The following is a 14314-nucleotide window of genomic DNA, read 5'->3' as shown; positions in this document are numbered from 1 at the left end:
CAGACTGCCCCAAAGCTGCTGACTGCAAATCATCAGCATTGGCCCGATCTGCTTCCCCCTGACAGCATCATCTCACAACATTATTTTTTTTTTTTTAAACTTCTGTAATGCAATAGTTATTGCTATACTTGTTAAAAGCACAAAAGAGAACAGCTGATAAAGAACACTTGGCACAACTTTTGAAGGTGCAACCTCAACCCTTGACCAACAAATAAAATTAAGCACATTTCAGGTATGGAGTTGCTTTGGGTTTGGGAAACAAAGCTGTCGTCTTCCATGTTTCTGGCAAGATTTCAGTCCAGCAAAATGTAGCTCTTCCATCATTAAACACAACGCAGTCACCACACTACAAAACTCCGAGTCCTTTTGAAGGACAAGAGTTTAACACTACTGCCTTCTTGACACCATTGCTCCAAATCTTCTTCTGTTCGTTTTTACAACACATATATATATATGCATATATTTTTCTGTAATTTCAAATATCTGCAGCTTTCTCTGCATTATTTATTCTTGTTTTCAGCACCTAAACCACTATCACTGGTGCACTGGATACATGGATAGATAGAAGGTAAAATGCATTCAGATTTAACCATGTCAGAATATATGCTATCCAAAAATTACCTTCATTCCTGTCTACATCTTTGCTATTTCTAATTATTAGTTAATGAACATCACTTCTCTTGTTCTTCTGCCAGCCTGACCGTGGTGAACCCTGATTGAATACACGCATGTTACTCAACACGTTAATGCATGAGAGGCAGAGTATCACACCCACTACTACATTGTTTCTATGTAAAGTGGATTCCAATCTGAAAAAAATTTCTCAAAGAGGACCAATATCCCAGCAACGGTGACATTTGACGTCACATCGGTTTTGAATTCTATAACCGAGGGAAATAAGAACCTTTGAAATTTTTGTCAAAAACCAGCTCACTTTTCAATTTTGAGTTATTAACATAAAATCTTCCAAAATTCCATTAGTATGAAGTTCACCTACAGGCTAAGGAAAAACACACCCATAAAATTACTATAGAATATATTCTCCCAGAAAATCCTGAAAACATGTACTATATGAAGTGTCTCTGTCATCACAGGAACCCCAAAACTAATCAGCAAGTGAGAATACAATCCTTTGCTCATTTTTGTCAAACAAAAATATTTAAGTGTCAAAAATCTCACAGTACAAACCTTTCCACTTACTCCCACCAGGGCTATTGGGACTCAATACTCGATGTTTTTATAGCTTTCAAAAAAAATAAGATTAAACCCCAAAATCAAACAAAACCTAATTAAGATCAAAATAGTTTTATTTACAGTTTCACTTACAGCAGCTACTGAAGATTTAAAATTGATACAATTTTTCAGGTTAACCACTTATATCCACTACTCACAGAGAGTGGAAGTACTAAGGAATATTTTTTTTTTTTTTACCCATCTAACTTGATTTTATAAAGTTTTAAAATCAATTAGTTCTTTTTTCTTCTTGGAAAGTAAACATCAGATAAAACAGACACAATGGAAGTTATCAGTACTGAGCAGAAAATAAAGCCTCTCTAATAGCACGTTTCCCAAAAATCCCAGCATGATGGAAGGAATCAGGCTTTGGGGTGTGCAGTGGACGCAAGGGAGTGTTTCTGCTCGCTATCCAACCACTGGAATTTGTTTTTTAAAAAATCATCCTTTCAGTATTTTCTGCTATTGGAGACAGCAGCTGCTGCCAAACACCAAACAGTGAATGTGAATCACTTCTTCCAGGAACACCAGTGTGGTAGGGATGGGTAGTCTGGCCTCTGTGTTTAGCCAGCTCAGTTCCACTGTAGTACTATTGCTAGGGTTTTTCCAGGATCTGGTATTACCTGAGGGGCCCGTGAATAACAGCCGCCTCCAGGATACAAAATTTCAGCCTAAGAATGGCCACAGTAGAATTTACAGGTTAATATAAAGAAGAAATTAACCTTCTTAGTTCCAACAGAGGACAATATTCTGCTTTGTCTCCTGCCAGTGGTGAAGGAGAGAGACCTTTCAGACTTAGCACCTTTGTAGGAAGAAATGGTACATGTTGGTGCAGAGCACATAATCCAGAGCCAAGGATCAAAGATAAATGAACCTTCATCCTGCTTCTGTTCAGGTTGAGAGCCAAAGTGCAGCAATTTCTTTCTGCTGATATGAAGTACTTGCCCTTTCTATCAGTGAGACTATGACCAGAAGAAAACTTGGATTAATCTCTGCTTCTTCACATCACTGTGGCACTCCGGGCACTTCTTCCTCATCTATATAAGTATAAATGAACAAAATACAGAGATAATATATTCAATTTCTCTCTCAAGTTTGTTATTGTCCAATATGAACTATAAGCCACGCTAGTCATTTGACAGTCCCCAAGATATTGTATCTACTATTTTTAAAAGCAGCGTTATTGAGCAGTTATTTAACTGCTAGCAATAAAAGGACAAAAAAAGAAAGCCTCCCAGTGAAGTAGCAACGAACTTTACAGCAGTTGTCTCAAATTAATTACAGCTATGACTTACCTGGAAGACTAAAAATACAGGAACGAGGAAATACAGAGCCTACAGGAGCTGTTGAGAAGTACACATGTACTTGTTATTAGTAAAATCCCGTAAGGTGGCTGATGAGTTCCCTGAACTCCTGCTTCCTCTTGCATGGATGAGAAGGAAGTCAACTCCTGGGCATACCAGAACATTGGTGATACATGTGGTCATGACCAGGAGTTTTGTAGGGGAACCGAGTACATTTATTTCTCCACACCACCACACACCTTTCTTGGTTAAGAGCAGAAGACTGGGTATACGAGGCAACCGTTTCTCCACCCAGGTTTCAATTTGCTGCTTCACTAATCTTAAAGTCTGGTCTTTACCCATTTGACCTGCACATGAACCCCAACTGTTCTGTTGATACCTTGCAAATTCCTAATAAAACTAAAATGCTCTGCTTGTGTTAAGAGTGAGATAGTAAAAAATGTTTTAAACATTAATCTTTGTGAGAAAATTGCCAGCTCAGTAGGCTGAAATGACGGTTACTGACATCAGTGGCCCTGTGCAGGCTTCCCTACACTCTGGAAGTTAATCACTGTAACAAAAGATGAAGACTGCAAAGTAGGTTCGGGCACTAGCATTTTGATTCTAGAAACGTAAATTGAAATACCATAAGTGGAAGGGGAGAGGAAAACTCTCTTTACCTCCCAGTAGACAGTGATTTGTCAAAGAGGTTTGAAAATTTTAAGTGTAATATATAATTGTGAAATCTTTATTATTTGCCCATATTACAGATAGTCCAAATGAGAATAACTCAGTCTCTCTGGAATACCTGCAAAAAGAGCATGAATAAATGATGCATTTAAACATCAAAAAGCAGCAGTAGACCTCTGCACAGGAAACAAACCAAAAGCAGCGTATATTGGCCCAGTCTCTGCAAGGCTTCCCCTAACCCATTGAAAAAATCACCCAACATGGCACCGGCCCTAATTCCCCTCCAGCTGCAGAGAGTTCTGCCTGCTCCTCCAAAAGCTTCCAAAACTTCCAAAAAAAATTATTCACCGCCTCTTTCCACCACTAAGTTGTTTCAGTAAAATAACAAATTTGAAAAAGACATCACAATTTGCAAAAACCAAGTCATGGCATTTTGAATGATAGGCTGTTAGTCATTTCCTCATAGGACAATATGCACAAAAGTGCTTCTGAACTGAAGAAACACAGTGAGTAACTTGTAAGCAAATAAAAAAAAAGATGAGTTTTCAAATCCAGGCCAGTCAGTGGTGACAAAGCCCAATGCCATCTGATGAGATTTCAGACACAACATGGTTGCTCATTTCCTGCTGGTAAGGGTACCTCCATCACACACACTGCCCTCGCCGTGGAGTCAATTGTTTGTACAACCAACACGCGGGTTGGAATGCGGATGGCAGTGTTGGGAGATGGTTCCTCTGGGATTGGTTTCAGAGACACAAGGAATAATCTTCTTCCTGTTTGTAATCTTCTGCTCTTGACCAAGTTGTTCTTCCTTCTCATCTGCATGACTAGCAAGAAACAGTTTTGCCTCATCACTGGGAGAAGCATCTCTCATTGTCAGTCCTCAAGTAACAGCCCAAACTACAAGATATTTGACTTTTCATTAACCGAACTACACTTGAATCATATCATAAGCAAGCTAACATTACTGTATAGTGAGAACAATTAATCACTAGAAAGGTATGACATAAATAAGGTAAGAAAAGGTGATAAGACCACGTAGTTTCATGTTGTCCATAACAAAGGCTATAGAACGTCAGTCATGCTGAGCCTTGAGGGGTGCTTGAACAGCAGAGCAAAAGGTCTTAGCTGGTGAGAAGATGCTTCTTACATCCCCCATGCCCAAGTTTGTTGTTCAGAACAAGAAAAAATGTTTTTAGAAATAAGGACATTGATGTATGCTCTCTATGGAGGAGGCAAATGGATCACGCTGGCGTATATAGAAAAACTCCAAAGGTGCAATTACAAAGGACAGGACATCTATTATGTGTTTTCTTGAGAAAAAACCATCACGTTTCTTCTTTCCTAGCCATCCTTTTTTGGCCACTGTCAGAGACAGAATGCTGGGTTGGATGGACCTTTACTCTGACTCAGTATATCTGCTATTTTGTTCTGATTATTTGCTTCAAACTGTGTCTGTCTTTCCTGATCTTTATGAATTAAAAGACTGTATCCACCTCATAGGGCTATGGTATGCTACCACAAAGCTAAGCTGTGATTCACCTTGCTAAGAAACACACAGGTATTTTCTTTCCCTTGCCACCACCTGGTACAACGTGGGATGAAGTTTCACTGTAACTAGCAAGACTACTCAGATCAGTGGCATATATGGAAGTCATCAATAACAAATGACCCATGAGAAATGACTCATTTCCTCAAACATGGCTTTGTATTAGATAGCTGAATAGAACAGAAAGAATACCTCCAGTTGGAAGGGACCTACAACGATCATCTAGTCCAACTGCCTGACCACTTCAGGGCTGAACAAAAGTTAAAGCATGTTATTAAAGGCATTGGGGTATCGACCACCTCTCTAGGAAGCCTGTTCCAGTGTTTGACCACCCTCTTGGTAAAGAAACGTTTCCTAAAGCCCAGTCTGAACCTCCCCGACACATCTTTGAACTGCTCCCACACGTACTGCCTCTGGATATCAGGGAGAGGAGATCAGTACCTCCCTCCCCGGATCTCCTCCTTAGGAAGCTGTGGAGAGCAATGAAGTCGCCCCTCAGCCTCCTTTCTCCAAAGCAGACAGCCCCAAAGTCCTCAGCTGCTCCTCAAAGGACATTCCTTCCAGCCCTTCCACCAGCTTTGTTGCCCTCCTCTGGATGCATTCAAGTACCTGAATCTGAAATACAGTCTAATCTAGTAGACCAGATTATTTTAATCCCCAGCCTAAGAGATGTGCAATCAGGAGAAGGAGTGATTAAAAAAATTGAGGCTGAGCAAATTTTGTGATTTATCTATGAGCTATGAATATGCATATTCACTGAGGGATTGAGGAGAAAACTGGACCTCAGAATTACTAATTTCCAAAACAAAAACCACAGAGCAGGGCCGTATAATTGAACAGTAGACCCCAGTTCTAATTTTGTGGATTCTTAAGATGACGAAACAACAATTACAAGTTACACTTTACTGGCAAAAGGAGAGTTTTTCCCCCAGACATTTGTAAAATAAAAGTTTATGGTCTGAAATAACATAATCTCCCTGTGGGATAATAAACGTTTGCCTAACCAAAAAAAACCTCTCCAAGGAGCTCATGCTGTTGCTTACTCAAGTCTCAAGCAGCAGAGATTATAAACACATGCTAGTAAAATTCTTGTCATGATTCCCTTAGAGACTTTTCTGAAGTGGAGTATGTTGATAACAGGAGATGTTAATCCCTGTTATACTTTGGCATAACAGGAACAATTGAGCGTTTCGTGGTAAAACCGATTCAAGGCGATTGGCTCGACTGCCCAATCTGCAGCAAACATGAGACGTCTTCCTTTGGCTTTCTTGTAGTTTCTTACATGTACTCCTTGTAATCCAATATTTTTGGATTTTAACATTTTAAAAGAAATATGGCATAGCAGACTGAGAATGAAATTTAGTTGAACAGCTATTCTGCATTCTCTCTGGGAGATATGTCTGAGAACATCAGCCTAGACATTATTCTGTATTTCTCATGGATCAAGTCTGTCTTGGTGGTTATATTTTATTTGGATGTTAGTATACTGTTTATTTTCTACATTTAGCTGACATTATTCAGTGTCATCTTCCTGAGAAAAAGACCTTCCTCTGGAACTTGGAATGACTGATTATTTTATACGTGTTTATAGATTCAGAGGTTCAATAAATTTCTTTTCCTTCTTAACTGTTTTTGTAGGTTCCTAAGCTTCACTGATTAGTAGCCTTCTTCGCCACCTATGAATATTTAGAAATCACTCAACTCTTGTATCAGACTTCCATACCCAGGCTCACAGATTATTAATACCTGGCTGACAAATCAAATGTTTGGTAAGAGGCTACCAAATACTGTGGCATCAGTTACGTCCTCTTACCTAAAGAATTTCAACCACCAATTTACTCAGCCAGGAAAACCTAAAGGACAAGATAACACAGGAGATATTTGAGCATGAATTTAGAATCATAGATTTACAGAATCATTTAGGTTGTAAAAGACCCTTAAGATCAGAGAGTCCAAACATTAACCTGACACTGCCAAATCTACCACTAAACCATGTCCTTAAGTGCCACGTCTACACATTTTAAATACTTCCAGGGATGGTGACTCAACCGCTTCCCTGGGCAGTCTGTTCCTGATTTGCCTCATCTCATGATAGTGCTTTACAGAAGGTTTTTAGATGGGGAAAATTAAGAAACCATGCAAGAAAAAATTTAAAATAAATGTTCAGATGTAAAAAACACTATTTTTTTTTTTTTTCTCAGGTTGACTCCACAGCTTGTTGCCTGCATAGCTCTAGATGGGAAAACACGTGGAGGCAGCTCAGGAGATGCAAAGGTGTAAAAACTACAGCATAAAGCAGAGGTCTGCCTCCAATCACATTGCAGAACATGGAAAATAATGAAACTAGTGGTAAATCTGCCACCGGGATTTGGGTGTTCTTTGTAAACAGAGGAATTCTGTTTCCAGGGCTGTCCGCATGGTTCTCCTGAAAAGCACAAAATTTGCCAGCAGTTTCAGGAAAAACTGAAACCAATAAACCAGATAACCTTTAAGAACTGCTCCCAGCATGTTTTGCAGCAAGTGAAGTCACATAATGGACATTTAAAAGGCACATCATCCTCAGATTTGCAGTTAGAGCACTGGAATCTTCCTAGAGGGGGTGGGGAGAGGGGGAGAAAAAGAGAGGGAGGAAATGACTAAATTCCAGTAATCACCTGTGAAACTGTCATGCATAACATGTTTCCAGTGCAGTCCAGAAAACAGTGACCATGCGCTTTACAAACTATCTTAACAGTGCAATTCCTGACCCTGTTACATTATTTCTTTCACATGACCTCACTCAGTCCCTCAGTGCTTCAGATCTCTATTTAGAAACTGAGGTTACATCCTCGCTTTACAAGGAAGTTGTCACAAAAAATCCATAAGTTCTCAGGAAACTATTACATCATTGTGATAAAGACAATGAAGTACTTTGAGAGAACATATGCAAGTGGCAGAAAGTACAAATTCTACTTAGTGAACCACACTAAACATTATTGCACCTGAGCAAATAGAGGCATGAAGCAGTCATTATTTCATAAGCCATTACCATAATTCTCATTTCTATAACTTATCTTTATTCCCAAGTATTAGAGAATTACATCCAAAATCCCACCTATACCTACCACACTCTGGCTCCATCTCTAGTGGAAAGATAGGCACAGCTCCAGAGCCTGTGGGTGCTCTCACATTACTGGTTTCTTTTGATACTTTGGTCTTTGGCAAGTCAAGATTGTTTTTCTGGTTAAAGCAGAAGGAGGAAATCTTCCTCTGAATTTTCTCTGGTGCCTCACCCTTAGAAGTGGCTGCATCTGGTTATAAATACATTTTAAAAAGCATACAAACATAACTGAGAACACAATACACAGAGTCCGCAAAACACAATTAGCAGTAAGTTCAGTAAGTTCTTCTTGTATAAGAAGAAAAACACAGTTTGAATAACTATTTTTTTTATGCCTCACTGCTTGGTAACAGAAGTTTCTGATACTAACACATGTATTATTACTGAAAGGAATCCTTTATATTGAAATTCTTCCTAGACAGAGTGGATCTTGGTCCACTCCTGCTCCCACCCCACTTAGATGCAAAAGTTCTGCCTTCACCCATAACCCACTTCACAGTTAAAGAACATGGCACTATAATTTTTTTCTTGTCTTCTTGCACTTCCACATCTCACATTATCTTCTATTGGTCACCCGTTTGTGTTGTTTCATTTTTTTTAAACACAATTTGGACACAGCCAATTGCTTGGATCTTCCTTTACACACCTAGTGCAGGGAGGTTCTAGCCCACAGCTAAGGCTGTTGGACACCCATCACCATAATAAGTAAGAATCTAAACTTCAGACAAATGTTCATTCCCAACCTTGTACGTGGCTGTTTTCTCCTTTAGTGCACAAGCTCTCCAAACTCAGAGGGTTCCCTTCACCTTGCACCTGCTGTTGCAATTGCTTCTCTCCCTCGCCACAGACCGTTCCAGTCAAATCTGTACACAGCTGTTTGAACTGCTCTTTGTGATGAGGGCGCACAAACATGTAAAACCCTGTCCAAAAGAAAATACAGTCAAATGCATAGGAAAATAAACACCTGACCATGGAAGACACTTTGTTTTGGGAGGGAGAAATTCTTTGGAAGCTGAACAATATCAGCCACATTCCTCAGAGTTATCTTCAGGTTGGTGGAACACTTGATGGTTTTGTTGATTTTATAATTATGGGGTTTTCCTTGCCAGAAGGCAGATGATTATTTAGTATTGAAAATAATCTCAACTTACGTCAAAATGCTTCTGTTCTCTACAGCTAAGCATAAATACCTGATCCAGCCCTCCACCTGACAACTGAAATCAGGTATATACACAATAACTGAAAAGACTTTCTCAAAAAGAAAATGTCTTGTTACCATTTAGTTGATAGAGATTCATAACACACGTAGAGAAATTCTAAAAAATCCCAAATATGACTTACTGCCAAGCACTGACAATTCTACCACAAAGCCCTCTGAGGTCAAAACATTTGCTCATTAAAGATACTGACTCTCTGTCTGTGAGAAAGAATGCTCAGGGGGAGATTATGACTCACAGTGCCACACAGTTCATCTCCCTCCCACTCTTCACCATGGCAAGACTAATTGACTAGTTAATGCACCAGAAAAAAAAATTTTCTAAAAATTCACAGACTATGACATCTATTCAAGGTCCATAGAATACTTATTATTTCCTAGAGACAACAAACAAAACTACATCAGCATTTCCCAGCATACACTGTATGCAACATTTCCTGCAGAGGAGTTCACACCAGAGACACGGGAGAAGGTGGAACTCAGGTGTTACGTGGCAGAAGACAAGATGTCTCCATCAAGGTAATCAAGACCAGCATATAAAATCCCTCCTTTTCTTCTTTTTTAAACAATAAAGGCCAATTTCAAATTTTGAAAACTTGTAGGAAAAAGAAAAAAAAAACAAACCAAACAAACCACTTCTAAGAAAATAAATATCAGCTTGAAATTTCTAGAAAATTATGATGAATGATAAGAATACTAAATTATGATACAGTTCCACAACTATTCCCAGGTAAAGCTCTGTAGAAGAGTAGTACATCAAAAGTGTGATTGCTTATCCCAAAACCTGGAAGTCATCTAAGGCTTAGCACCAGTAGAGCAATCAATGGTCATGAGAACAAAATTGAGTCAATTCAACAGTCAACACTGTTGTCTGAAGAGCAATCACTTGTAGTAATTGAGGAGAAAAAAAAGGTAATGAAATAATTTCACTGAAGTTAGCTTGAGTGAAGGTTAGGACTGGAATTACTGACATCTCACCTAATGTTTTTAATGGACAATTTCTAATGGAACAAACAGAGGTAACATTTTATAACCTTGACATTTTTTTTTGCTCTCTGAATGACATTCATTTAACACATCTTTCCTGCTGCTCAATTTATCTGGTTTGCTAAACCAAAAGATGGGAGAGGAAGTTTACCAGTGCTAAAAGGTTTTCCTAAGAAGTGGACAACTTGCAGACTAATGACCAGTGAAAGGTTAATGCTCACATGAGATCACAGCACTTACATCTTTTTTTTTCAAATAAATAAAAGCAATTTAAAAAAAATCCCTTACTTTGTAGGAGATGAAAGTCTTCTGGTCTCTCAGTCGTGAGGGCTGCTATCACCGATATCATAGCATCATAGTTATCTGTCTTCTTGTAAGCTAACAATGCTTCGTAGAAACGGCTGTAAGTGCTTTTGTTCAAAGCCCTTTTCACGTCGTTGAGATAGGTAGCCCTGAGGACCTGGTGGTGATCTCTCCTAGAGCTTGAAGCTTTTTCAGTGTCTGTCTTCGAAGCCCGACTGGCATTCTGCCCTGAGAGACACAGAACACATGTGAGCAGGGCTTGGGGAGGAATGGTGACAAACAGGTCACTCGTTCCTATCGACTTCTCTTTCCCTTCCTGGACTACTCCAAAATGGTAAAGCCAACACTGCCTGCACAGCCACACTCCTCCCTCTGGCCATGGCCTTGGGCAGAGCTAAAACCTGCTCCTGGCCACTGAGCAAATTAATTCTGGGGATTGCTTTTAGCATCTTCTGGAGGTTTTTTGTCTTTTAAATGGAGGAATGTGTCAGATGGTCACTAGGGAATGAGAAAAAAGGTGACACAGAAGATACCGTGCATAGAGGTCAGCAATAAATCAGGTTTTGTGCTACACTGAAGGAGCAGAAGCATTTTAAACAGATGGCTTAACCAACTATGCTGGCCTGACGCATGGACAAGTAAACTGTTGAGAGCAATTTTAAAGAATAGATTTCTCATTCCTTATTAATAAAAGGAGAAAAGGCGTATGTATGGGTGTGTTTCCCAAAAGGAAAACATAATATCAAAACCCAATAACTAACCTGAAATAACACACAAGATAGCACAAAAGCAATGTCAGAGTACAAGAGAAGGGAGGAGCAGCTATGAACATCCTGCGAAACTCCAAGTGGACTTCTGTTCAAGTTGTCAGTCTTTGATTTCTGATATGTTTTAGAGGAAAAAGTTCTGTTTTGCACATTACAGGCATGCACATATGGATGAAGTATATGATAAGAAACTGATTTAAATTAACCAGTCACATCTTTTGGTATCTTTACTCTCCACTAAAGAATTTTTAAAGAAGTTAAGATAACGAAGTTTCAAAAGATGGGCTTAGTTCAATTTCCTGAAAGGGGAAAACCATGGGTGTGAATGTTTTTATCTTTTATTGCATATCATACAGCTTTCTGACAATTTCACAGGAGCGTACTCTACTTAAGGAGTGAGCAACAGAAATAATACATGCATTTATTGCTATTATTTTCTCAATTACTTTTAGTGGAAACAAGTTTCTGTGAAAATCAATCTCATGGACCTCAGGACAAAATAACTACCAAAGATTCTGTTTTGTTCAAATTCTCTTAAAATACAAAAAAACCCCAGGAAAACAAGTCAAAAGAAACAATATGACTTCATACGTGAAAAGCTTTTAAAGCCTTCCAGGAAACATCAGCTTTTACTTTATTTATTTTTATTTTATGAAAGGATTAGACTTTGACTATTTTTTACCCTCTAAAGAAAGCCTTCTAAGCTGTCCAACTATCCTACTCATTTCCTTGTGAGAAATAGAAAAAATTCCCAGCTGTTCTCAGGAAGATCTGTAATCAAATCAAAGATAAAATACCAAACAGCACGAGATGAGAGGGATGCACACAGAGATTAGGTGCAATTGTGAGAAAACACAATTTCTCTGCAGGTAAAACAGACTGTCCACATGAGGAGCATACACATTACTAATAAAACAGAAACTGTTTCTTCTTCATACCTGGATTTATACTGACCTAATCTAAGATTACATTCCTTAAATGGCTCTTTCATGAACCTTGGACAAACAGGAAGCCCAGCAGCCTTATGCCCAACGCACCCTTTCCCTCACTGACACATGCCAGGTCAGTCTCTAGTGCAAACTTCTGGCTTTAGTTGGTTTCTTTCACATCTACCTTGATTTAATTTATTTGTTTTTGTTTTGTACCACCCTTGCTGAAAATTCTGAATTACCATCACTCCTATGTACAGTAAGTCGCTGTACTAGGTGAACACAAAAAACATTGGTTCCCACCAGAGGAATTTACAGTCAGCGACAAAATAAAACATATCACATATTACCTTGGGACTGTATTTTTATTTAACATAAAGGGTACCTGTACTATTCAGTCCTGTTGTCAAGTGGAATCCTCCCCGGTTCAAGTGGAGCCCAGGATTTAGCTGAGCACATGAGTCCTTTGAGAATGCAGTTTTCTGCTGACTCTGTTTTTCTTCTGTTAAATCAAATCAGTCTGTTAACAGTGAACTTAAGGAAGAACAAACATAGAAGAGCGTATTTCAAAGTATGCCATTCCATGCTGAAAACCCCTGAAGATGTAGATGTATTACTCTGATAAGAGGGGATGAGCTAACACCCTGGGTCTTTTAGGACTTCATTGTTCCAGGTTTTCAAAGATTTCACAAGCTCTGTGAGGACACAATTACCCTCTATTTGCAACTCCTGTGGTACTATGTGGGTAGCAAAGACGACACACAAACAAAATTTTTAAATCCACAGACTAGATTAACAATTTAAATAGATCCATAAAATCCCCTTTTGAAATAAAATGGCATCATTACAAACTATGCAGTACCTAATGCTCAGGCATCTGTGTATGCTCACAGGTAGGCAGGCAAGAGGATCGTGCAGAGCAGAGACTTTGCTCAATATTGATTAAACTAAATTGCCTTCCATCCTTGCATTTCTACATATTAGACACATCTTGCTCTATGATTGGGTAATGTCCATCAAATGATACAACTGCCTGCACAGTGCTGAAACAAGCTCCTCACCTATTTTCTTGGCCAGTATCTCTCTCTCTTCCCGCAGGAGGCTGTGCTCAGGTTTGTAGCCACAGCCCACTCCAGTCAGATTGCAACATGCTTCATCAAACTGTTTTTTATGTTGAGGTCGAACAAACTGGTAAAATTCTTTCATTAGAGAGAGGAAAGAGGGGTAAAAAAGAAAAAAAGAAAAAAATCAGTACACAGCAGGTAATAAATGCCACAGAAATCTACAATGGTAGGACTTCTAGATTAGGTAATATGAAGATAAAAAAGTGCTGCTAAATAACTTAATATCTAAATGTTGTTATCTAATATTTATACAATAAGCACACTTACAAATTACACAAAGGTCAGCTATCATGCATACTTCCAGCAATATTATTATCAGTAGGTAATAACTGCAATTTTTTCACTGTAAATATGAAGTAGCTTATCACTTGGTAAAACAGGTACTTGCAATAAAAGGTCATGAGCTACCTCATCAACTGTTGGGTTAAGGTATCTGCTAGGCTGATACTTTGAATAATCACTATATTGCTAATTTTACACCTCACCTTACTTACCATAAAATGCTTGCCAACCAAAAGCCGAAATGTCAAATTAATTTTAATTTTCAGGGGCCTGCCACTTTTGAAAGCTGGACTTAGTCCTTAATTTGGCAATCAAATATTGTCTTATTTATATAGTAAGATGAGCAAATTGGGAAACAGGTTGTGGCTACTATTAGTACTAATTGCTCATACTGAGCTTCCCATTCCTTAACCTTAAAATGAACCTTAAGCAATTTAAAAAATGTGTAACTATGCTTTTTAAATTTTAGCAGATGAAAGAAGTTCCAGAAAAGTTTGCTCATTCACTCACAAGTTGAGAGGGAAAGGAAAATTCAGAGAAAACATTCTGTCTAGCTCCTGTCAATGCAGTTAAAAGTCAAGAAAATACCAGTTAAACCAGTAAACTATCCATGCTTACCCAGATCATTTGCTTTATACTCACCATTATTTAAACAGAAAATTTCTCTAGAAATTCTGTCTACTTATTTACTGCTTTAACACTGAACCCTTATGAATGCATTTATTCAACTCTCACGACTGCACTCTTGATCTTACCTCCTAAATCACAGGGACTAAGTTATACTACTTTTAGATAAAGTTTAAAATAACACAAGCTTCCATGGAAGTGATATTTTTCAGGCTTGTCAAATG

At 38.6% G+C, this 14314-nt stretch overlaps 1 protein-coding gene across 4 annotated transcripts in view; it reads right to left on the bottom strand.

Moving 5' to 3' along the window:
* Nucleotides 1-1289: 1289 nt before the first annotated feature.
* RTEL1 (regulator of telomere elongation helicase 1) overlaps nucleotides 1290-14314 on the bottom strand; it is a 49724-nt gene continuing 36699 nt past the window's right edge. For 2 of the 4 annotated variants that reach the window (XM_075768761.1, XM_075768762.1), the window contains 7 exons: nucleotides 13119-13256; nucleotides 12443-12559; nucleotides 10347-10589; nucleotides 8599-8775; nucleotides 7860-8045; nucleotides 7242-7345; nucleotides 1290-2270 (listed from right to left, as the gene is read on the bottom strand). In XM_075768761.1, coding sequence (XP_075624876.1) covers nucleotides 2196-2270; nucleotides 7242-7345; nucleotides 7860-8045; nucleotides 8599-8775; nucleotides 10347-10589; nucleotides 12443-12559; nucleotides 13119-13256 — 1040 coding nt within the window. In that variant the 3' untranslated portion in view covers nucleotides 1290-2195. Of the gene's footprint in view, nucleotides 2271-2528; nucleotides 4034-7241; nucleotides 7346-7859; nucleotides 8046-8598; nucleotides 8776-10346; nucleotides 10590-12442; nucleotides 12560-13118; nucleotides 13257-14314 lie in introns of all 4 variants that reach the window. The other 2 variants (XR_012838043.1, XM_010310797.2) reach the window with 2 other exon arrangements.

Source organism: Balearica regulorum, chromosome 16, assembly GCF_011004875.1.
Source record: "Balearica regulorum gibbericeps isolate bBalReg1 chromosome 16, bBalReg1.pri, whole genome shotgun sequence".
Classification (NCBI taxonomy): Eukaryota; Metazoa; Chordata; class Aves; order Gruiformes; family Gruidae; genus Balearica; species Balearica regulorum.
Note: the sequence above shows the minus strand (reverse complement) of the source record. Positions and strands in the feature narration are given on the sequence as shown.